General features: G+C 38.8%; 1 protein-coding gene across 1 annotated transcript in view; it reads left to right on the forward strand.

Moving 5' to 3' along the window:
- WDR64 (WD repeat domain 64) overlaps positions 1-25,619 on the forward strand; it is a 144,375-nt gene that overhangs the window by 113,637 nt on the left and 5,119 nt on the right. Inside the window, exons 21-27 of the mRNA XM_064383474.1 lie at positions 1,985-2,090; positions 7,197-7,255; positions 10,279-10,388; positions 15,074-15,259; positions 17,803-17,908; positions 22,511-22,591; positions 24,179-24,292. Coding sequence (XP_064239544.1) covers positions 1,985-2,090; positions 7,197-7,255; positions 10,279-10,388; positions 15,074-15,259; positions 17,803-17,908; positions 22,511-22,591; positions 24,179-24,292 — 762 coding nt within the window. The remainder of the gene's footprint in view (positions 1-1,984; positions 2,091-7,196; positions 7,256-10,278; positions 10,389-15,073; positions 15,260-17,802; positions 17,909-22,510; positions 22,592-24,178; positions 24,293-25,619) is intronic.

The following is a 25,619-nucleotide window of genomic DNA, read 5'->3' on the forward strand; positions in this document are numbered from 1 at the left end:
AAGATCAAATCATCAAAACTGCTAACTTAGCTATTTCAAATCTCTCCTCTTTTTGGAAGCTCTTCTACTTTTCTATCAAACACATTACAGATAGATACCCATATTGGGATATATACCTGCATACAGATAGATAGATATCTGCATACAGATAGATACCCATATTGAGAGAAGACTCTTAAGCGGTCAGGCAAGCCTCACAGGTAGGAATTTCTGGGAAGATCTTTACCTTTGACACACTGCTTCAGTCTCATCCCTTATGTCCCTAATAGAAGCAGTAATGGTGAATCCGGCATGAAGATTTACTAGAAAAATCTATTGAGCCTACTTATAATTCTTTTATTTGGGGGGAAGAGGGCATTAGTTTTTTTGTTGTTGTTGTTTGTTTGTGTGTTTTGTGAGACAGAGTCTCGCTCTATCACCAGGCTGGAGTGCAGTGGTGCCATCTCGGCTCACTGAAACCTCTGCTTCCTGGGTTCAAGCGATTCTTCTGCCTCAGCCTCCTGAGTAGCTGGGACTACAGGCATGTGCCACCACACCTGGCTAATTTTTGTATTTTTAGTAGAGATTAGGTTTCACCATATTGGCGACGCTTGTCTCAAACTCCTGACCTTGTGATCTGCCCTCCTTGGGCTCCCAATGTGCTGGGATTACAGGTGTGAGCCACCGTGCCCACCAAGGGCATTAGTTTTGATGGGTTCATGCATTCAAAATATTCAAATCTTTCTTTTAAATTGAGTTATGAATACATGCCACTAAATGTCTTATTGAATATTTAAATAATATTAAAAGATATTAATTGTGTATTATAGTAAAAGAGTATAAGAATACTGAAGTGTTGAGTATACAATAAATTGTTAGTTTACCAAACAGTTGAAAGAAGCTATTGCATCGTATTGAGTGTCCTTCAACATTTTACAAAGAAAAATATAACTTTCATTTACCAGAAGGTTTAAAATGATTTAGGGTGGAATTAAGAGGACAGAAGATGATGAAAGGAAGGATCTTGAGTAGCCTGAGGATGATGAAAATGAAATCCTCAGAAAAGAGGAGGTGGCTTCGCTTGTGGTAAGGCTCCTTCCTACAGAGAAACTCAGAAAACACAACAGTTTTGTGTGGCAGATAGTGGGATCCAACAACACAGAACCTCATGGCTTTCTGCCAGATATAATTCTAAGTCTACCAGTAGATCCTAGCTTATTTGTGTAAAAAAACAACCCTGGTTTGAAATATAAAGTATTCTAACAGTAACTTTCCTTGAGATGATCTCAGTATTAGAACAATACCTTTTTTTTTCTAACATGGAAATGAAAGAGTAAAAGAAATAGGAAAGGAAGAGATTATGTCCAAGCAGTCTAACAAAATAAGTAGCAGATTCAACCCTGCACAAGCTTTGATGTTGATGTTTATTCTGTAAACGAGATAATACGTGTGAAAGTCCTTCCCAGTGCTGGGCACTGAAAAGCAACCTGTTTGAATTTAATTCTCTACAATTCTTTATCTTGCACCAATATTAAGAAATAAATGTTTCTGAAGAGGCATATATTCCTGTTTAAAACAACTGACACACTTAAAAGTGTAGCTCACTTCTGAAAAGAATGTTTGTTTAAAAAGAAAATATGTCAATGCCTGTTTGAGTTAAATTTTAAAAAAAGAAAATATGTAATTGGAAAGAAAGTCTGAGGAACTCCATGAAAAGGGTCATGGGATATGCAAAAACAACCCCAAATATAGAGACAGTCTATAATACTCAGAGTCTAGATGCTTCTAATTAATAGTTATCCATACTTTTAGAATACTTAATTTCAAGGAAATAAGTCCCTATGGATAGTTTTGAATTATTTTCATTACAAAGAAGGGAATCGTGGTTCAGTACCAACGATGATTCTTGAGATGTATTATTTACGGAGAAAATCAATTTCAATATTAAGATTTTATGAGATGTATTAGCATAGAAAAAATTTTATTTGCATTATACTTTATTTAGGGAAGACTACTGAAAGATATGCTACCTTTCACAAAACATTCTGCCATTTCTCTGACATCGCTGTATGCTGATTCATGTGCCAGGATACTACTGGCTGGAAATATGGGTGAGTCATTACTCTTGTATATTCAGACACAGGCATCTTAATAACTTACATGATATCGAAATGGCTTTAGGAAAAATACATGGTATATATTGAGACAAAAGAAAGACTAAGAGGTATGCTCAAGCCTGAGAAAGTGTTCTGAATAGCCTGCTGAATAAACAGAATAAATGAGTGTGAGGAGAACCTGTTTCATTCCTAGCTCTTCACTTAGAGCAAGGCATTGTCCTTTCTGTCTTTAAAATGGGTGTGACTACCCATCTATGTACCTACTTTTTTGGAAAGAATATAAAATTTTAATTTTTAACACTGAAAGTGTATGTTGCATTAATCTTAATTATTAAAGGAAGTTCTACCGTAAATTAGAGAGAAAATGAATGATTTTTTCTCAATAGGGGACTTTATTTTTTATATTTGTTATAATTAACATGGTTGGTCTTACTTCTTTCATCCAATACAGTTCTTTCTTTCATTCTTCCTTTATGCTTCTCTTCTGTCATTTGAATTAATCCTAAATTTTCTTGTTTTCGTCTCTCCTATACTTTGAAAGATTATGTGTGTATGTGAATGCACATGCATGTGTAAAAAGTTTTTTCATTTTACTAGTGTTTATCTTCAAGTTTTTCTAAACAATTAATTAATTGGTTAGAATTAGAATGAAACAGTATTTTTCAGTTAAAACAGAAAGCTTAGCCCCCTTTCACTTTCTCTTTTCTCCATATCTACCTCTTTGCTTACTGTTATTTTGCTAATGCAATTGTGAGATTTGCATCCAGAATAGAACTGCTTAAAAGCTTACATTTCAAATTTAGTTTTCATACTTAAGTTTACATATTCTCTTTTAGAAACATTTTTCTCATTTCAAAATTTGTTTTAATTTTTTTTTTCTTTGAGACAGAGTCTCGCTCTGTCACTCAGGCTAGAGTGCAGTGGTGCGATCCCAGCTCACTGTAACCTCCACCTCCTAGGTTCAAGAGATTCTCCTGCCTCAACCTCCCAAGTAGCTGGGATTACCAACATGCACCACCACACCTAGCTAATGTTTGTGTTTTTAGTAGAGACAGTTTTTGACCATATTGGTCAGGCTGGTCTTGAACTCCTGACCTTAAGTGATCGTCCACCTCAGCCTCCCAAAGTGCTGGGATTATAGGTGTGAGCCACTGTGCCCAGCCTCAATATTTATTTTATAAAAAAATTAAAACAAACCATTTTGTACTGTTAATTGAATCCTCTGGACCTTATTGAAAATAATTGTCTATATTTGTATATAGTATTATAAATAAAGTTACATTTATTTAAGGTTATTCTTGTTTTTCCTAAAAGGTTTTTTTTTGCAGGGGGGGGACTTATTACCAATCCTTTTACATTCTGGTATTCTTACACTTCTGATTATCACTTATCTGTCAATCTGTACAATTTATATAGACACTAATTATTTTTACAGAAAACTTGTAGAGAAAACTAGGTCAGTCAAATTTTGTTCCTTTCTAAAAATACCCTGATTATTCTTGCATTAACTTTGCCTACTATATGATAAATACAGAGAACTAAAATTTGAAACTATCTATAGAATTTCCAGCATGCACCTCTCCTTGCCTCTGCCTAGAATACTTTACTATCATACAGCCTATCCTCATCCTGAAATTTGTGGTTTTTGCTTGTGATCCAGAAAAATAGAGTGGGTTTGGGATACAGTCTAGCTTCATCTACATTATAACTGAAGTGGACCTCTCCTAGATTCTGCTGTTGGGCTTCTTTTTTCTATGCCTCAGTAAATGTTAAGAGAACTTCTTTGAGGGCTGCTATCTATTCACTAGATTAAATTAGACATCCTCACATCCTCAGGCATCATTACGTCATTAGTTGTTGCCTTTAAAAAAAAAATGGAGAGAGAGAGAGAGAGACAAGGTCTGATTCTGCGGCCCAGGCTGGAGTGCAGTGGTGCACTCATAGCTCCCTGTAACCTCCAACTCCTGGGTACAAGTGATCCTTCCACCTCAGCCTCCTGAGTAGCTGAGACTATAGGTTTGTGCCACCTTTTTTTCTGTAGAGATAGGTCTTCTTTTTCTATTTTCCTAAAGTAGAAGCGTAGATTGTTGACTTTAGATCTTTCTTCCTTTCTAATATATGCATTGAATGATATGAATTTCCATGTGAGCAATACTATCACTGCATACCACAAATTTTGATAAGTTGTAATTTCACTATTTTTTTTTCAATTAAGACAAAGTCTCATAGTTATCACCCAGGCTGGAGTGCAGTGGCACTATCTCCACTCACTGCAACCTCCACCTCCCAGGTTCAAGTGATTCTCCCACCTCAGCCTCCCGAGTAACTGGGATTACAGGCACCTGCCATCACAGCCAACTAATTTTTGTGTTTTTAGTAGAGACCGAGTTTCACCATGTTGGCCAGGCTGATTTCAAACTCCTGACTTCAGGTGATCCACTCACCTCAGCCTCCCAAAGTGCTGAAATTACAGGCATGAGCCACCATGCCTGGCCTCACCTTTATTTAATTCAAAACACTTTCAAATTTCCCTTGAGATTTATTCTTTGACCTAAAGAATTTAAAAATATTCTACATGATCTTCAATTACTTTGGGATTTTCCAGTTGTCTTTCTGTTACTAGTTTCTACTTTAATTCCATCGGATGTGAAAACATACATTGTATGATGTCTATTCTTTTACATTTGTTCAGGTGTGTTCTGTGGACCAGAACATGGTCTGTCTTGGGGAACGTCTACATGATCTCCAGAAGAATGTGTGTTCTGCTGTTGTTGTATGAAGTAATCTATAGAGGTCAATTATATTCAGTTTATTGATGGTGCTGTTGATTTCAACTATATCTTTAATGATCCTCTGCCTGCTTGGTCTGCCCATTCTTGATAGAAGGGTGTTGAAGTCTCCAACTATAATAATGGATCCATCTATTTTAACTTGTTGTCCTATAAATATTTTGAGACTCTGTTATTAGGGGAATACATATTAAGGATGGTCAAATATTGGAGAACTGACCTTTTTATCACTAGGTAATGTCCTCTGTTAAGCCCTGATAAGTTTTATCACTCTGAAGTCTGCTCTGTCTGAAATTAATACAGCTACACTTGCTTTCTTTTGATTAGTGTTGGTGTAGTGTATCTTTCTCTGTTCCTTTGCTTTTAATCTATATGTATCTATATTTAAAGTAGGTTTTTTTATATGCAACATTTGGTTGGGTCATGTTTTTAAATTCACTTGGACAATCTCTTTGTTTTAATTGGTGTATTTAGATTGTTGGCATCTAAAGTAATTGATTATTGACTTGATACTTGAATTAGGATCTACCATATTTGTTATTGTTCTTAATTTGTTGCCCTTGCTCTTTATTCCTCTTTTTGTCTTCCACTCTTTTTCTGCCTTTTGTGGTTTTAATTGAGCATTTGGTGTGAATCTATTTTCTCTCCTTTCTTAGCATATTTATTACACTTCCTTTTAAATGTTTTTTAGTGGTTGCCCTAGAGTTTATAATATATATTCACAATTAGCCTGTGCCTGTTTTCAAATAACATTATGCCACTTTGTATCTCTTTGTACCAAAGTATTCCTAATGTCTCTCTTTTATCTCCTGTATAATTATTATTATTCATTTCAAGTATTTATGAGTTATAATTATCAAATAAGTTGTTGCTATCTTTTTTTTTTTTACAAACTGTTATCTGGTAGATCAATTAAGATTAACAAAAATAAAAGTTTTTATTTTATCTTCACTTATTCCTTGCCTAATGTTCTTACTTTCTTTAGGTAGATCTGAGTTATTATTTTTTTTAACCTATATCATTTTTCTTCTTTCTTTTTTTTTTTTTTTTTTTTTTTTTGAGATGGAGTCTTGCTCTGTCACCCAGGCTGGAGTGCAGTGGTGCAATTCTCGGCTCACAGCAGCAACCTCCGCCTCCCAGGTTCAAGCCTCAGCCTCCTGAGTAACTGGAACTACAGGCACTTTTCACCATGCCCGGCTAAATTTTTGTATTTTTAGTAGAGACAGGGCTTCACCATGTTAGCCAGGATGGTCTGTATATCCGGACCTTGTGATCCGCCCACCTTGGCCTCCCAAAGTGCTGGGATTACAGGCGTGAGCCACCATGCCTGGCCTCATTTTTCTTCTTTCTGAACTTCTTTTAGCATGTCTTGAAAAGCAGGCCTATGAATGACATTGTCTGAGAAAGTCGTTATTTCTTCACTTTTGAAGGTTAATTTTGCAAAGTACAGAATTCTAGGTTGGTCAGTTTTTTCTCTCACAATGTTAAATATTTTATTTTACTCTTCTTGCTTATGTTGCTTCTGACAAGAAGTTTGATGTCATTCTTATCTGTGTTCTTTTTTTTCCATCTGTCTTCTTTCAAGACTCTTTTTTATATGTTTGTTTTCCTGCAGTTTAAATAGTTTAAATGTTGAGGTGTAGTCATTGTTGCTCTTTGATAATGTAGTTTTTGTAACTATCATTTGAATTGTAGGTTGACTATTTCTATAAGAGTTTGGACTCTGTTTGGTGGTATATTCATTTCCATTACCCTGATCTCTAAAAGAACTCTAAGTGGGTAAAGCAACTTCATTAGGACTTATCAAGACAGAAACAAAATAATTTCTACACATAAAAATAAATATGGGCTGGGCATGGAGGCCCATGCCTGTAATCCCAGCCCTTTAGGTGGCCAAGGCAGGTGGATCATCTGAGTTCAGGAGTTCAAGACCAGCCTGTCCAACATGGTGAAACTCCATCTCTACTAAAAATACAAAAAAAAAAAAAAAAAAAAAATAGCCAGGTGTGGTGGCAGGCACCTGTAATCCCAGCTACTTGGGCCACTGATGCAGGAGAATTGCTTGAACCCAGGAGGCAGAGGTTGCAGTGAGCCGAGATTGTGCCTTTGCACTCTATCCTGGGCTACAGAGTGAGACTCCATCTTAAATAAATACATAAATATGAATATGAAAGTTCTGCTTTCATTTCTGTTTTCTCAGATTCTGATTTATTCAGTGTTATAAATGCCTACATCAAAATAACTTTCAGATAGTATTGATTTAGATAACACCATATCTAATTAAAGATTTCAATGTTTAAATTTTATACAGAAGGACATGTTATCCTTTGCAATATTAGCTCTTTCCTGGATCCACCTCATGATGAAAAGGTAAGAACTTTAGTTTTCCACTTTAATTTATGAGTCAGCACATATTTATTGAGCATTTCTTTATACCAGACACCATAAAGGATAGAAATTCAAGACTCTCTATTGTCAAGGCACATATACTATGAAATTTGAGCTATATGACAAATAGCAATGGTCTTCTGGTGAAAAGAGGGGAGGAAGAAGTGAGTGAGGGAGAGAAATGAGTATGCCGGCCACTGGTCACTTTGCATCTTCTTCATGTTTTGACCTATTTGTGAGAATTTGTATAGCAACCCAGAGTTTGAAAGAGTTCATAGATTATATAGTCCGTTTCTATATCTTACACATCTTTATAAGATATTCCATAACCTTCCTTGCAAACCTGGTGCAGAAATATTTAAGAAATTCTTATAACTAGTCTAAATTCTCCCTAAAATTCATGCACATGTTATTATATTTTTTAAAATATTGTACCAAGGAACAGGTACTTTAGCATAGTCTTATTTTTTTAATACATCAAATCAAAAGCTAAATATTAGCTTAAATAGATACATCGTATTTTTGGATCACGTGTTAACAAGGGGTTTATGTTGATTAGGATTTGATTCCTTGCAGACTGTCTCAGAATAGTTATTGTTTAAAATATTGTTTCATTTGATTAATGGAGTTTTCTTTTTGTTTCAGAGAATCTATTCTAACTGTTATAAAGTTTAGGTATTCAACGTTAGTTTGACTGTTTCCACCTGCATAGTAAATCAGAGAATAGCTTGCCTTTGTGCACGTAGTAAGTTAGTGATGAAGTCAGGGCCAGGAGCAGGGTTCTTGTTTGCTAATCCAATACTGTTTCCGTATATAACACTTATGCTATCAAATGAAAAACGATAAGGTTCAAATAACTTGGGAAACATGAAGTTTCATTTATCAGTAACTATAAATTGCTGTAAGCTGAACAAAAACAAACCATATGCTTAATTCGTGTATAGGTGAAAAGTTATGTAATTGTTTTATCCTACTGTTGATGACTATAATATTGTATTATTAATTTTAACAGATAAAATATCATTCAAAGCCTACAGTTTTGCAAATAGAATTTCTATAAACTAGGAACCAAGAGCTTTCAAAATTCAGAGAAAATCTTCAAAACAAAGATACAGAATAATATTGAGTTACAATCATAGTAGAAATGATTTTAAAGCATTTTACAAATTTAAAATTAGAGAATCTATTTTAACTTATTTTAAATTCTTCATATTCAATCTCATTTCAACCTTTCTGTACTCAGACAATGGGATCATGCCATTTGTACATGGCTGCTTATTAATAAATATACAACAGAACCATAGAAACTGGCTATAAAATGCCTCATCATTATGTAGATCAACAGAATACCAATGCTTTAACCAGGTCAGGCTGTAGATTACAACTGCAATGAATACGTAATATGTCAGTCTAGAAAAAAAGGTTAATCTTGTTCTCTCTCCATATTACTGATAAAAAGGATCTTCGTGGGATACAGATGTTCTAAAAGATAAGATAGTCAAAACCTCTCCACAGAAAGAGAGACCACACATATAATTACATATGCACACATACAGAAAAGACAGTCTTAGTTTCTAATTGCAGGTTTTAATCCATTAGGAGTCATGAAATCAATTAAATTAGTCATAACCAGTATTTTTATAAAAATAGAAGAGAAGGGAAAGCAATGCAATAGAACAGAATAGATCATGTTGATGTATATTTCACATAGGTACATTTGGAGTTCTCTTTCATGACCAAGAAAATGAGATGCCATGTTCACCTATGATAAAAGATATCACAAATGTCAAAGAAATTGTTTTTTTAATAGAATTATTTCAAAGAATTAAGCTCAGAGAGTTAGACCCAAGTATCATTTTATGAAACTTGTTTCAGACACGTTTCAGGTACATATTCACTGGGTCATGAGGCAAAATGTGTATCTTACTATAAATACAGTTCATGTTAGAGAATGACATCCTAAGGCAGAAAAAGAAGCCTTGGTTGACCAGATATTCTTGAATAGCTTTGAGACAATAAGAAGTAGGAGAGTGCAGATCTTACTTTGGCTCTCTAAGAACAACCAGAGGGCATTGAGTCAGAAAGCCAACAAATTTAGGAGGAATTATGCCTAACCTTTGTTAAAGTCTAAATGAATAGAAGACTCATAGGAAAGCTCTAAACTGCCAGGATTGTCTTCACATTACTCTTCTAGGTAAATGACCCAGGGCAAAGTAAGGTGTTAGTCTGGGTTTATCAATGATAAAGAGGGAATATACTCACAGGGAGTATGACTGCAGAGCAAGCTCTCCAGTTAACAGCTCTACTTCACATAGTTTAGGAATGTCTTCTGAGGCCCACAAGGGGCTCTACACTTGAAGATAACCACATCCTGAAGACACATAAACAAGCCTCATGATATTTTTTTTCTTTTCTTTTTTTTCTTTTCTATTCCTGTGACAGATGATTTGTGATGTTTTTGAAAGAGAATGAGCTGAGCTTTATTCTTTTCATTAATTACTTATAGCATATATCTCCCATCCCACACTCCCCCAAAAAGAAAAAAAACAGCCAGTTCTATCTCTAGATAAGATTCGAACATAGGAAAAGTCTTTTTGCCAATCTCCCCTTTAGCTTTCACCTTCCAGCTCTGTTTTCTTCTATTCTTGATTATATTTACTTTCAGTCCCCCTCCAACCGTCTCCTAAGGCATCTCTTTCCTCTAGTCATCTGCTAATCATCAATTAAATGAATTGCTAATCCTCAGTTACATGATAAATTGCCAAAGACACAAGATACTTCCTCTCCCAGGGAGATGTATAAATTAATAAGTCTCTAAAAACAGGACTTCTGGTACCCCAACAAGCAAGAGAAGAGCTAATTGGGGGCAAGGACTTAATCATCTAGCACAGCTGTCTACACCATCCACTCATAAACTTGGCTCAGTGAAAAATGGTTTTGTTCAAGACTACATTTTGACTAGCATATACTTATTCCAAGGAATATGCCTTGTTGTTGCTATTTAGAAATTCAAGCAGCTGCTTTCCTGGCGTGCTCATTCTCTGGAAATTGTTAAAGTAATCTATGTAGAAGAAAAGCAAGTGGTACTTACTGCCTCCATCGATGGTTCAGTAAGGTAAGGCAAGATGGTATCATACTGTGAATTCAGTATTGTGAGCATGAGAGTAAAGGATTTTAAGCTAAAGTTGAAGTATATAGTTCAAATGCAATCTTGGTAAACTGATTTAAATAAGTAAATAGATGGCACAAAAGGACTTTGAGAAGATGGCCATGGATTTGGAGTTCTCTTTCATGACCAAGGAAATGAAATGCCATGTTCATCTATGCTAAAAGGTATCACACATGCTTTCATTAAAAGTGGAGGGTTTTTTGTAGAATTATTTCAAAGAATTAAGCCAAATAGGTAGCTCAGAGAGTTAGACCAAGCCCAGAGAAAGTCACAGAGTGGGGCTCAGAATTAGAAGTCATAGAAAAGTAACAGAAAAGAGCAACTGCTGCTGAGAAAAGTGAGTAAGCTAATTATTTCATTGACACTATAATGGATTTTGCAAAGCCCACTTGTTTTCAATTACCAAATAATGCTAAGTACCTATACACAAAGTGCTAAAGACACACACATATCTAAAGAGAAAGACAGGAAATGTCATGGCATTTCCAGAAACAAATTTCTACATATTGAAATGTCTTAAATTCAATATTTTGTGTTACATAAAAGAAATATTTTATGTTACATAAAAACTGCTGGACTGAAGTTCAAGAGTCTAGCTAACTGTCTGGGCCTGAGGCTACAGAGTTAGATAGACCAAAGCCATGCAGTGTCCAGGAGGCACTGATGAGAGTTTGGATCTTTCCCCTGAAAGAAATAGCCCCTGCACAGAATTTTATGTGGTGGAGTGTAACTGGGGGAAGGGAGCAGGTTGCAGGGGCATCCCAAAGACACTCACTGTTCCGCAATCGGATGTGTTTTCTCCAGGTCCTTGTGCTCTCACTCACCCAAGAATAGGGAGGAGACCCCAGGCGGCATGGTGATATTGTTTAAGTAAATATCGGATTCAAAGAGCTTTGCAGAAAAGCGATTTATTAGGCAGAGAGAGAGACAGAGAGAGAGACAGAGACAGAGAGAGAGAGACAGAGACAGAGAGCTGCTCCCACGCTGTCATGTGAGGGATCCAGAGATAGAGTCCATATAGGTAAGGGAGTAGGGAGGATTTTAACCCTGGAGTTACTCCCGTCCCATTCAAGTTCTTGTCCAATGAGAGGAGCTTTTCCAGACTTCCTCTGGAGTGATGGATCTTTGACTCTGATTCTGGATTGGCTACCTGGCTCGCAATAGAGCCCCTCCTTCCAAGGCTTTTGGTGGGCTTTCTAAACAAAAGAAGCTCACCTGGGCTGCTTACCACTCCCGCATGCAGGAAATTAGACAAAGAACTCTAGCTCCCAGATGGAAAGGTAGATGGAGGCATGGCGCTGGGAAGTTCTTGCCTTTGAAACCACGCCCCTTGTGGACCCAGGAAGAGAAGTTAACATAGTCCCTCAGGAGTAATAGGACCTGATTTATGTTTTTGAAAGTAATGGGTGGGAAATAGATTGCAGGGCAGCAAAAGTGGGAACAAAGAGATCAGTTTAAAGTTCAGGGTGAATATAGTGGCTTGGATTAGAGGAGTGGTAGCAGTGCTAGAAATAAGTGGTTTAGATTTGATGATAGCTATCTGGGAGGTAAAATCAAGAAGATACGAACTTTAACTGAAAGTGGAGGTAAGTGATAAATGTCAAGAATGACACCTGGCTTATGCAACTAGATGAATGTTGGAACCATTCATTAAGATATGGGGCTCTAGAAGAGGAAAATGTTTACAATGTGAAAAGGATAAAGAGCTTTAGAATGTTGAATTTAAGGTGAATGTTTGGGAGTAATGTCCTATTTGGAGGCAAAAGGTTAGAGTTACTTCCTCTGTCAGAAAGGAAATCTGCTGTTTTATTTGCAGGAAAGAATAAGAACTTTAAATGTCATTATTATAGATGTTTTTAACAACTCAGTCCCTTGGTCTCTGCTCCAGCTTAATTTTTGCTACCTACGAGCAGAAATGTTAATTTGAGTTTGTAACACACACATACACACAGGGCACAACCACATGTGCACATTCCTCTGTTGTTGTAAGGTATTCCCTGCTTGTCTTGGCCTGTTCAGGCAGCTGTAACAAAACAACTTACACTGGGTAATTTATAAACAACAATTTATTGCTCACCATCCTGAAGTCTGGGCTGTCCAAGATCAAGGCTCTGGCAGATTCAGTGTCTGGTGAGGGCTTGCTCTCTGCTTCATAAATGATGCCCTCTAGCTGTGTCTGTACATGGAGAAAGAGGCAAACAAGCTCCCTCAGGCCTCTTTTTAAAGGACACTAATTCCATTCATGAGGGCTGAACCCTTGTGACCTAAGCACCTCCCATGTCACATCAATACCACCACTTTGGGGGTTAAGTTTCAACGTAGGAATCTGGCAGGGGGACAAAAACATTCACACCATTGCAGTGCTCACACCAGTTATCCTTGGCATGGAGAAATTAATTTTATGATTTCTTACAGTGAAAATCTCCCTAGATACTCAGTTGAAAGCACCTAGAGCTATTAATAACCACCTCAGAACAAAACTTCTCCATCACTAAGCCATGTCCCTTTGCTAATATTCGCTACCACTCTCTAAACAGTTAGGCAATTTCAACATTCTCAATCTTGTTTGTCAAAAAGATTAGATTTTTAAATATGAAACAAACGTAATTGAGGCTGCACTCTGGGATACAGGACGCGTGATCAGTCTGAAGACAAAAGTTCAGGAAGGCAAAGTGGGGCTTAAGGTAGTGAAGGATCTGTATCTGAGGCCCAGGAAATGAAGCTGAGAAGCAGGATCGGTTATTTGGGAGAGCTCCACACATAGCAGGAAACCCTGAAACAAGGAGACTAGAATCACTTCAGTCCTGCCTAAAACAGAATCAGTTTAGAGTTTTTCTGAATCCAGTCCCTCACCCTTCTAACTTTTACTATTAAACGGCTGGAAAAGGCTCTGGCAAGACCATGACATTTTTATAGCGCTGGAGAATTAATATATGGAAGGGATGGAAGATGCTCATGTTAATTCCCCAGGACACTGTCAAGTGTGAGAAGTCCCAAACAGATACCGCTGTTTCTGCCTCTTTCTAAGCATCTGCCTCTTAGAGGTGGGAGGCTATTAGGATTTTGCAGAATCTACTCTTAGTTTGTTGAGCTTGCTTAACCTCCTCCTTTTAGGTCACGCTGCAGGGCGTACGATGATGATTTCCATCATTTGCTACTCTGAGGTTTAAATCAAGAAATAAAAGGAAGATCTTCCAAAAACTATTTTATGTTCCCATATGGCTTAGGGCACACACTCCTAAAAATACTCTGTATTACTTTAAACCACGTGGGCTATTTAGAGGGACCTCTTGGAGTGAATTGATAGTAAAACAATGCACGTGGATAACGAATCACTTCTTTTGCCATCCTACTTCAGAACTCAGTTGTTAAAATTAGCCTCGTATTTGCACAATAGTAGCAATTGTAGATGGAGTTTGAGAATTTGATAATAATAAAATCATCATGAGATCTGTCTGCCCGTAAGTTTGGTTGATGCTGATTTGAAAAGTAGCCTGCTGAGATACAGCCCATTCTAAGGCCTAATTCAGTGAATACACTGTTAGTCAACAAGTGTTCTGGTTAGCTTGAATGGGCAGTGTTATTTTCCCAAAAGAAAATAGAAAGGAAATGTGGTATATATACACCAGGGAATACTAAGCAGCCATGAAAAAAGAACGAGATCATATCTTCTTTTGCAGGGACATGGATGGAGCTAGAGGCCATTATCCTTAGCAAACAGATGCAGTTTTATTTTCCCGAAATAACACTGCCCATTTGTTTTCTGGCTTTGACAAAGGGGTGTCATAGTACAGATTCAAATTAATATTTCCCGAAAGTTTGCAGACTACAGTCTAACTGATAAAAATGTTGGCCAGACACGGTGGCTCACTCCTATAATCCCAGCAGTTTGGGAGGCTGAGGTGGGCAGATCACGTAAGGTCAGGAGTTTGAGACCAGCTTGGCCAACATGGTGAAACCCCATCTCTACTAAAAATACAAGAATTATCCGGGTATGGTGGCAGGTGCCTGTAATCTCAGCTACTAGGGATGCTGAAGCAGGAGAATCACTTGAACCCAGGAGGTGGAGGTTGCAGTGAGCCAAGATCGTGCCATTGCACTCCAGGCTGGGTGACAAGAGCAAAACTCCCTCTCAAAAACAAAACAAAATAAAACAATAGTTTACATTATGATTAGCTCCACAGTATTTAATAGAGAGAGTCTTGAACTCAAGTAAAAATTCCTTAATGGTGGCCAGGTATGGTGGGTCGTGCCTGTAATCCCAGCACTTTGGGAGGCCAAGGTGAGTGGATCATGAGGTCAGGAGTTCAAGACCAGCCTGGCCAAAATAGCGAAACCCCATCTCTACTAAAAATACAAAAATTAGCTGAGTGTGGTGGCCTGCCTGTAATCCCAGCTACTCGGGAGACTGAGGCAGGAGAATTGCTTGAACTCGCGAGGCAGAGGTTGCAGTGAACCGAGATTGCACCACTACACTCCAGCCTGGGTGACAGAGTGAGACTCCGTCTCAGAAAAAAAAAGAAAAAATTCCTTAATGGACCAGTGCAAATTTACATAAATGATCTAATGAACGGAATAACTTTCACCGAATTTTCCAGTTACCTTTTTCTCCCTTCCTTTGCCCTCCTCAGGCTCTGGCATGCCCTCAATGGACATTATTGTGGATATTTTGGACAGCGAAGGGTCTTTGAATTATCACAGACAAATGATTTCATTTTGCCTTGTGATGTTACTGAATATCCCATAGAAATAAAAGAAGAAAGCAAGTTCACAGAGAAGCAAAAATATGAATATCCTCTGATATTTGACCGGGAAAAGTAAGACCATTAGCTCTTCTTTAGATAAGCATACGAGAATCAAACTGTTGAGATGCTGTGGCACTGTCTTTGAGATGGAGCGTTCAAAGGCAAGAGGCCCAGAACTTTTCAATAATTTTGCAATCCAGTGGAAGGGAAATATATGTAAACAAAGCTGTAATTCATAGTCCTTCTGGGAACATTTGATTCTTAATAACAGAAGGCAAATAGGATTTAACCAAAGAAGATCAAAGGTGCAATAACTTAGTAGGGGAGATTCGAGCATGTTTAAAGGCATAGAGGAGGAAGGATAGAGTTCAGAATGTTAGTGAGAAGTTATCTTCCACTTTTGCAATCTTCAATCCTGGTTTTAGATGTGGTTAGGCCTTCATCATAATAGGTAGAAGAGATCAGTAGTCATCTGAGCTTTCAGTATCAGCAGAGCTCAACCCCAGATGATGAATGTCAAAATGTCTAGCCCTCAGGGGACCAGACCTGCCCTGATTGGTTACATCTCACAGTCCAGCACTAAGGGAGCCAAGCAAGATGAGTCCAAATGGGAAGAACCAGAGAGGGATGTCAAAGCTAAAGTCCTTTAGGGAAATCCTAAGTGCACTCAAGGCTGGAAAGACCCAATGTCATTATCTAATCCGAAAGATAGTAGAAGGGCTTTAAATAGGAACTGAAGCTAAGAATCAGAAGCCACACAGGATTTGGATCAAAGCAGGAACAACTTGAAAACGATCAAGAAGGGTTCCAGGTGACCCCATCAGTGTTCAAGGCCTACTCTGGCTGGCCAGCAAGGAGCCCTAGTGAAGAGACTGGCTAAGATAGAAGAGGTGGTGTAGTAAGCCAAGCTTCATGATGCAGTAAAGTGTACTAAGCAAAGTCGCTCAGTTTTACCTTGGGCAATTGCTTAGCCTTGAACATTCACATATTCTTCTACTTAAGACAGGATTCCAATTTGTCCATATGTGCCTTCTTCTCTATACTAGGAGTTCCTTGAGGACTAGCACCTTGTTTTATACATCTTTGTATAAAACAGTTCATAGCTCAGGGATCACCACAAGCAGTCACTTAAAAGATATTTATAGAACTAATAAAGAATGACTTTATTTAATGGAGAATATCACAAGCAGAGGGAGCAGATGTGAATGGTAGATACAAAAGCATGAAAAAGCATGGTATATATGGGACAGCTTTAATGTGGGACATGTGCTCATTCTCTGTCATTATTGCTAAATAATTATGGCTTATTTGTAGCAAAATGACCTTCTTCTGTGGAATGACTTCGTCTCAGGACATAGTATATCTTGTCTTTTGAAAATGTTAAACAGAAATACCATTCAACCCAGCAATCTCATTACTGGGTATACACCCAAAGAAATATAAATGTTTCTACCATAAAGATACAATGCAGGTGTATGTTCATTGCAGCATGATTCACAATAGCAAAGACATGGAATCAACCTAGGTATGCATCAATGGTAGATTGGATAAAGAAAGTGTGGTACATACACACCATGGAACACTATACAGCCATAAAAAAGAATGAGATCATGTCCTTTGCAGGAACATGAATGGAGCTGGAGGCTATTATCCTTAGCAAACTAACTCAGGAACAGAAAACCGAATACTGGGTGTTCTCACTTATAAGTAGGAGCTAAATGATGAGAACACGTGGACACATCGAGGGGAACAACAGACACTGGGACCTACTGGAGGGTGGAGGGTGGGAGGAGGGAGAGGATCAGGAAAAATAACTCATAGGTTAATACTTTGGTGATGAAATAATCTGTATAACAAACCCCCGTGACACAAGTCTACCAAAATAACAAACCTGCACATGTACCCCTCAACTTAAATAGAAGTTAAAAAAAATAGTTAAGACTTTCTAAATAAATGTATAGTTAAGTTTTGACTATAGGGGAAGCTTCCTTGAATCACACGGAAGTCAAGCATTGGTCTTGTAAAAGAGGTTTCTTAGTTCCTAATATACAGTTTCCCCTCCAAAGGCTATTAGTGAATTTAAACACATGAAATGGCCGGGTGCGGGGGCTCAGGCCTGTAATCTCAGCACTTTAGGAGGCTGAGGCAGGCAGATCACTTGAGGTCAGGAGTTCGAGACCAGCCTGGCCAACATGGCGAAACCCCGTCTTTACTAAAAGTATAAAAATTAGCCAGGTGTGGTGATGCGCGCCAGTAGTCCCAGCTACTTGGGAGGCTGAGGCACAAGAATCGCTTGAACCCAGGAGGCGGAGGTTGCAATGAGCCAAGATTGTGCCACTGCACTCCAGCATGGGCAACAGCGTGAGACCTTGTCACAAAAAATATAAAACAAATAAATTGAATGTTCTGGCTGAGTAGGATTTGCTGTGGTTTCTATAGAGGAATATTTGGGAAGCTAAGTGAAATAAGAGTTGGGTGCCGAGATACTGTCATTGGGACTGATGTCATAGGAATTAAGAAATTTGCGCCCCAGAGAAAGACATAATGGATCTTTGTTTAGTTGGCAGCGAATAAAAGGTATGGATGTGTACTTATTCTTGTATCTTTATATGTAGATGGAGAAAAATGAGCTCAATGTCTTTACTTTTCAAACGTACACCTCCCAAGGCCTTTGAAGTGGAACAGGATTTCAAGTTTTTCAAGTCTCTTTCTTCTCCTAAGGTAGCTTTAAAAAAGATGGCAACAACATTAAAACCTTTGCTTTTGTTTTTCTGAATTCAAATATGTCCAGTAATATAACATATTAATTTTTTATTGATGATATTACTAATTACCATAAACTTGGTGTTTTAAACAATACAAATTAATTATCTTACAATTTTGGAGGCCAAAAGTTCTACATGGGGGTCTACACTGAGGTGTCACCTGAGCTGAGTTTCTTTCTGGAGGCTGTAAGAGAAAATCCCCTATTCCTTATCTTGTGACTCCCTTCCTTCATCTTCAAAGCCAGAAATGGGATGGACACAATGGCTCTTGCCAGTAATCTCAGAACTTTGGAAGACCGAGGTGGGCGGATCTCCTGACATGAGGAGTTCACGACCAGCCTGATCAACATGATGAAACTCCATCTCTGCTAAAAATAAAAAAAATTAGCCAAGCATGGTGACAAGTGCCTGTAGTCCCAGCTATTTGGGAGGCTGAGGTATGAGAATTGCTTGAACCCAGGAGGCAGTGTTTGCAGTGAGCTGAGATCGCACCAATGCACTCCAGCCTTGGCAACAGAGCAAGACTCCCTCTCAAAAAAAAAATGTGTCCTCTCTCTGACCATGTGGTCACATGTCCCTCTGACCTAGCAGGAAAAATTCGCTGCTTTTAAATATTTATGTGAGACGGGTGCAGTGGCCTGTAAACCTAGCATATTGGGAGGTCAAGGTAGAAAGATCCCTTGAGTCCAGGAGTTCAAGACCAGTCTAGGCAACATAGTGAGACTGTCTCTATTAAAAAAAAAAGTTTTAAAAGTAGCTGGGTGGGTGGGCATGGTGGCTTATACCTGTAATCCCAGCACTTTGGGAGGCCAAGGCGGGTGGATCATGAGGTCAGGAGTTTGAGACCAGCCTGACCGACATGGTGAAACCCCATCTCTACAAAAAATACAAAAATCAGCTGGACGTGGTGGCATGCTCCTGTAATCCCATTTACTTAGGAAGCTGAGGCAGGAGAATTGCTTGAACCTGGGAGGTGGAAGTTGCCGTGAGCCGAGATTGTGCCACTACACTCCAGCCTGGGTGACAGAGTAAGACTCTGTCTCAAAAAAAAAAAAAAAAGTAGCTGGGCATGGTGGCAGTGCACCTGTGGTCCTAGCTAGTTGGGAGGCTGAAGTGGGAGGATCCCTTGAGCCCAGGAATTTGAAGTTACAGTGAGCTATGATCCCACCACTGCACTCCAGCTTGGGTGAAAGACTGTCTGGGAAAAGAAAAATGAAAGTGATTGGCTTACCTAGATAATACAGCAGAATCTTCTTGTCTCAAGGTTCTTAACATTAATCATATCAATCCACAAGCTGGGAAGTAGGAGAAGACGACGTGGACATCTTTGGTAGCCGCTCTTCTACGTTTCACAGACACACTGTTCTTCAGTGCAGAATTAAGAAAGAAGAATGTACTGCTGTTGACTCTATTCCTACTTTTAACAGTTCTAGAGAATGGATATAAAATGATTCTTTAGGCTAAAGCCTAGCATTAGTAAATTTAAATTGATTTCCTCAAGGTTTTCCACAAAATAAACCAAACGAACTTTTTAAAATGTTTCTCCCAGTACTAACCTACAGTCACCCCACTCCCTGCAAATCAGACTACTTACTGTTTCCTGAGCATTCCTCTCAGTCTTCTGCCCGACAGTTCAGTACCCCTGGGATGTCCTTGCCATATGTATAACCTCTTTTGTTGTTGGTGGTGGTGGTGTTGAGACAGAGTTTCGCACTTGTTGCCCAGGCTGGAGTGCTATGGCGTGATCTTAGCCCACCGCAACCTCCGCCTACCAGGTTCAAGCAATTCTCCTGCCTCAGCCTCTTGAGTAGCTGGGATTACAGGCATGGGGCACCATGCCCAGCTAATTTTGTTATTTTGGTAGGGACAGGATTTCTCCAAGTTGACCAGGCTGGTCTCGAACTCCCAACCTCAGGTAATCTGCCCACCTTGGCCTCCCAAAGTGCTGGGATTACAGGCATGAGCCACCGTGCCTAGCCCATATCTATAACCTCTTCCATCTGTCCAGGTTCACCCTGTGTTTGTAACCCATACAAAGGTGTGTGATGAGTATACAAAACATGGAAAGACCTTCTAAAATCAGTGAGGAAAAAAGAGACAATCTGATGACAAAGTGGTTTAAGATAAGGGGGCCGAACAAGATGGCAGAATAGGACTCCACAGAAGCCATTCCTCCACGGAAACCAGATTGACAAATATCAGGAAGTCTGAAAATATCAAGGGTTGGTGTTTTGCGGCACAGTCAGAACACTAATCTGCTGATGGTAGTAGTGTAGATTGGTAGAACCACTGTGGAAAGCAATGTGGCATTATCTAGTGAAGAGGAAAATAGGCCTATCCTATTAAATGTATACCTCAGGGAAACTTTCATCTGCTTAGGGACAGGTATGAGAATGCTCAGAGCAGAGCAGTTTGCAATAGCAGACCCCTGAAAGCAGCCTCCGTGCTCATCAACAGGATAATAGGCAAATGACTTATGGCATATTCATGAACTGGAATACTATGAACCTGTGAAAATAAATGAACGAAAGTAACGCTCACCTACATGAATGAAAGTTTGAAACAATTATTGAATAAGAACGATTTTGCATAAGTATATCCATAACAATTTCATTTATGTAACAGCCAAAACAGGCAAAACGAAACAAAATGTTGTTTGGGCAAGAAATGCGTCTAAGGTAAAATTATATAAACAAAAGCAAGAAAATTAAAAACGCAAAATTCTGGATTGCCATTTGTGTTTGAGGGTAGATGAGCAGGAGTGGGGTGAGGGAGAAAGTCACACACTGAGAAGCTCAAAGTTGGGGATGTTATTCCAATTTGTAAAACAGGGCAGCAGACCCACAAATGTCCCCGAACATTCAGTATGTCATTTTTTTTTTTTATAATTGAGCTGGAGTCCTGCTCTGTGTTGCCCAGGTTGGAGTGCATTGGTGCGATCTCAGCTCACTCCAACCTCCGCTCCTTGGTTCAAGGAATTCTCCTGTCTCAGCCTCCCAAGTAACTGGGATTACAGGTGCATGCCACCATGCCCAGCTAATTTTTGTAATTTTGTAGTAGAGACGGGGTTTCACCATGTTGGCCAGGATGGTCCTGAACTCCTGACCTTGTGGTGATCTACCTGCCTCGGCCTCCCAAAGTGCTGGGATTACAGGCATGAGCCACTGCACCCAGCCTGTCATTATTCTTTAACAGTATCTACCTCATATCTAATAAATATTTAATCTTTAATTCTTTTCGAAAAACAATTTTCAAAAACCTTACCTTTCTGTCCAAATGGAGCTCAGGTATCCTCTTTTCTCTGAAGACAGAGTGATAAGGAGGGCAGGCACAGGGTGTGGAGTCTAACAGACTTAGTTTTAATTTTAGATAAGTTCTTTCTTTCTTTCCTCATCTGAAAATCCTTCATAGGGCTTTTGTGAGAATTAAATGAGAAAATACATACCAGGTACATTTTAGTTTCTCAATAAATATTAGTTACACTTTCACCAAAGGCCCCATGTCTCCCTGCTTAGTGTTTCATAACATGTTCTAGTAGCATGTTCTACATTAAAATAGAATGATTTGGCCAGGTGCGATGGCTCACGCCTCTAATCTCAGCACTTTAGGAGGCCAAGGCAGGTGGATGACCTGAGGTCAGGAGTTTGAGACCAGCCTGGCCAACAAGATGAAACCTCGTCTCTACTAAAAATACAAAAATTAGCTGGGCATGGTGGAGGGTGCCTGTAATCCCAGCTACTTGGGAGGCTGAGGCAGAAGAATCGCTTGAACTCAGGAGGCAGAGGTTGCAGTGAGCTCAGATCGTGCCATTGCACTCCAGCCTGGGTGACAATAGTGAAACTCTGTCTAAAAAAAAAAAAAGAATTATTTTTATACTTACCTTTACTTTCCATCCCTACTACTAAGTCCTAAGCTCTTTATGAGCACAGATATATGCATAGCCTCTAACAGATACTCAATTTTGTTGAATAGGACTAAAATAGTACAATCTAGAAATAAAGATTGGTATTCAATTTTAACATTCTCTTTCAATTTAGATACAAGAAATCATTTTTTAAGTAACTTAACTGAAACATGAAGTAAATTCAGAGAAATCTTTAGGATGGGCTTTAAAGCCCTTGAAATGAAATAATTGAATGCCCCACATATTTCAAGATTTACTCTCTTTTTACCTCTCTTTTTGTTGGTAAAACAACAAAGGTTGAACACTAAAGTTTAATTAAAATGCCTTTCCCTTAGGACTCTGATTTTCACCAGCAATCTTGTTTCGCCCATTCCTTTTCATTCTCAATTATGTAATATTTATGTATTCACTTCTTCTGTTAATTTTTTTTGATGTATTGTTGGCATGGATGATGATACAGTGTACTAAATCTTACAAGTGAGTAGCACCTTACTATACATATGATTTCATTTGCTTCTCATAACTAGGTAACAGGGAAAGCCCTTGCCTAAGATCATACATCTAATAAGTGATAGAGTCAGGACTTGAATGCCGGTATTTTACCAGTGATAGAATGTGCCCCTTTCATTAAACATTCATTCCTTTGTTTTGCAGATTCGAAGACATCCCTTGGAAGGTTTCGTGACTGAAAACAGAGAGACAGGGATCGTTTTTGGCTCTCTGCCTGTATACAGGGTGAGCTGGAGTTTCTAGGAGTAGAGTGGTAACAGAGCACTAGGGAATCTGCCACATCATTTCTGACCTGGGCTACCACGCAAGGTTGGAGAAAATCACACAATCAAGTTGACGGTTGCCTCCAAAAATGTATTATGTATGTGTGTCAATAACTGGATTCCTTGTCTCTGTCAAACCACATGGTGGTTATTTTGAACTTTACTCTGGTGGCTCATCAACTACAGGGTAAAATCCAAATGCCTTAGCTTGGCTTACAAAGCCTCCAGGATCCACCCTCTTTTTTCACCACCTTCTCCCCACACTCTGCCTATATTCCAATCACATGAAATTACTTTCCATGCCTTAAGCAACACTGGTCTCTCCATCACCTCTGTAACTCTGCCTGCTCTGCCCCACTGCTCAGTATGTGTTCATTTCTTGTTTCCCTCCAAACCCCTACTCATCCTTCAAGTCTCCACCCCAGGTATCTCATAACATGTTCTAGTAGCATGTTCTACATTAAAATAGAATGATTTGGCCAGGTGCGATGGCTCACACCTCTAATCTCAGCACTTTAGGAGGCCAAGGCAGGTGGATGACCTGAGGTCAGGAGTTTGGACCAGCCTGGCCAACAAGATGAAACCTCATCTCTACTAAAAATACAAAAATTAGCTGGGCATGGTGGAGGGCGCCTGTAATCCCAGCTACTTGAGAGGCTTAGGCAGGAGAATTGCTTGAACTCAGGAGGCAGAGGTTGCAGTGAGTTGAGATCGTGCCATTGCACTCCAGCCTGGGTGACAATAGTGAAACTCTGTCTTACTATTTCTTGGGGTTAATTAATTAACCCAAGAAATAATAAACCAAAGAGCAAATATTTCAACTTATATCTTAAATGTTATCTTTCCTAAGAACATTTTGTAACAGGTATCAAACACTTAAACTAACAGATAACACTAAAGGGTGAACTATCAAGATTTAATAGTGAATTTCTAAAAAGCAGACTGAATGCAGTGTCTCACACCTGTAATGCCAGAACTTTAGGAGGCAAAGGCAGGGAAACTGCTTGGGCCCAGAAATTCTAGACCAGCCCAGGCAATATAATGGGATCCTGTCTCTATTTTAAAAATAAAAAATAAAGCCAGACACGGTGGCTCATGCCTGTAATCCCAGCACTTTGGGAGGCCAAGGCGGGAGGATCAGAAGGTCAGGAGTTCAAGACCAGCATGGCCAACATAGTGAAACCTGTCTCTACTGAAAATACAAAAAAATTAGCCGGGCTTGGTGGCAGGCGCCTGTAGTCCCAGCTACTTGGGAAGCTGAAGCAGGAGAGTCACTTGAACCCAGGAGGCAGATGTTGCAGTGAGCTCAGATTGTGCCAATGCATTCCAGCCAGGGTGGCACAGCAAGACTGTCTCAAAAATAAATAAATAAATAAAAACAAATAAATAAATAAAAATAAAATAAAGATTTAATACTGAACAACTAGGAAGAACGGGTAGGGTGTATATTGAAGTAGCTGGGCCTTCTCACTCTTCATTCCCACTCCTGAATTCATGTTACAGAGTAATCACTTTGAGTGTATCTAACTGACTTATTTATGGCTTCCAGATATCAAGCCCCACTAGTCTAAGATTTCTTCCACTGATTGGTATAGAAGCCCAAAAGGACTCTTCAGATGGCATTACAGGAAAGAAAAAGGAAGGTCATGTTCAACATGAAAAAGTAAGTTAGTACTAATTTCACAGTTGACTCCAAGTTCAGTGTATCCTATTTCTGTTGTTGTTTTTTTAATTATGTCTCTGTTTTCAGAAACATTCTGAGCCTAAAATCATTTCAGTTCATACTTTTTATGAATATTCCAGATGTGTGTGTTTTAGCTCAGTGAGATGAAAACTATAAATTTGCTGGACAGAGAGAGAAAAAAATCAAATAAGACCCATAAGCCTGAGCTAATCAAGCTTATCTAGAGCTTTATGACTGAAATCCACTGAGTTGTTCTAGAGACTATTTGGCACAACATAGAGGAGGGCTGTGTAACCATCCTTGTGTCTTAATTCAGTTGTACCCGCAGAGTAAAGCCATGACATCAATCAGTTTCTGTCTTAGCTGCAAGAATTTTCTAATTATTAATAAAAATAACTGGCTGAGTGTGGTGGCTCACACCTAGAATCCCAGCATTTTGGGAGGCCAAAGTGGGTAGATCACCTGAGGTTGGGAGTTTGAGATCAACCTGACCAACATGGAGAAACCCTGTCTCTACTAAAAATACAAAAAATTAGCTAAGCGTGGTGGTGCATGCCTGTAATCCCAGCTATTCAGGAGGCTGAGGCAGGAGAATCACTTGAACCTGGGAGGCAGAGGTTGCGATGAGCCAAGATCGTGCCATTGCACTCTAGCCTGGTTAAGAAGAACAAAACTCCATCTCAAAAATAAATAAAATAAATGAAAAATGAACATGCAGTGCTTTATAGTTTGCAGTGTTTTTATAAATGATTCTTTTGATTTTCACAATAAGTACAAAGAAAATATTAGACTCCCTTAGGGTTGGGGAAAACATGGAGCCTAAAGTAAGGTCAAGTGCCTTGCCAAAGATCACATACAAATTAAGTGATAAGCTGAGATCTACTCTGACCACAAATTTCATGCTCACTCAATTAAACCGTGATAGCCTACACAAGTATCACTACATAACCTATCATCCTTCGACTAGTTCTAGAAGCCCTCATGGGCCTAACTTGACTGTGGCCATTAAAATAGATCAAACATTAGGAGGAAGATATGGCACATGGCATTTTTTTGTAAGTCTCCTTTCTATGGAGTAGATCAAAATTCAAAAGGAGCTGGCTTTTGTCGATTGTGCCTACTTCAGTAATAGGTAACAAATGCTGATCACAACAGTGACAATATTTAAAGCTGCTTTGCTTAATTAATATTGAAAACTTCACCATAATATTGTTAGCTTGTGCACTTAATGAGAATAAGAATGATTTCTGTTAATCATCAATTCTGACAATTATTTGAGTAAGAATTTTTGGTATTAGAAGGGTTT

Source organism: Aotus nancymaae, unplaced genomic scaffold (assembly GCF_030222135.1).
Source record: "Aotus nancymaae isolate 86718 unplaced genomic scaffold, 86718_ANA_hifiasm-v0.15.2.pri h1tg000032l_0, whole genome shotgun sequence".
Taxonomy (NCBI): Eukaryota; Metazoa; Chordata; class Mammalia; order Primates; family Aotidae; genus Aotus; species Aotus nancymaae.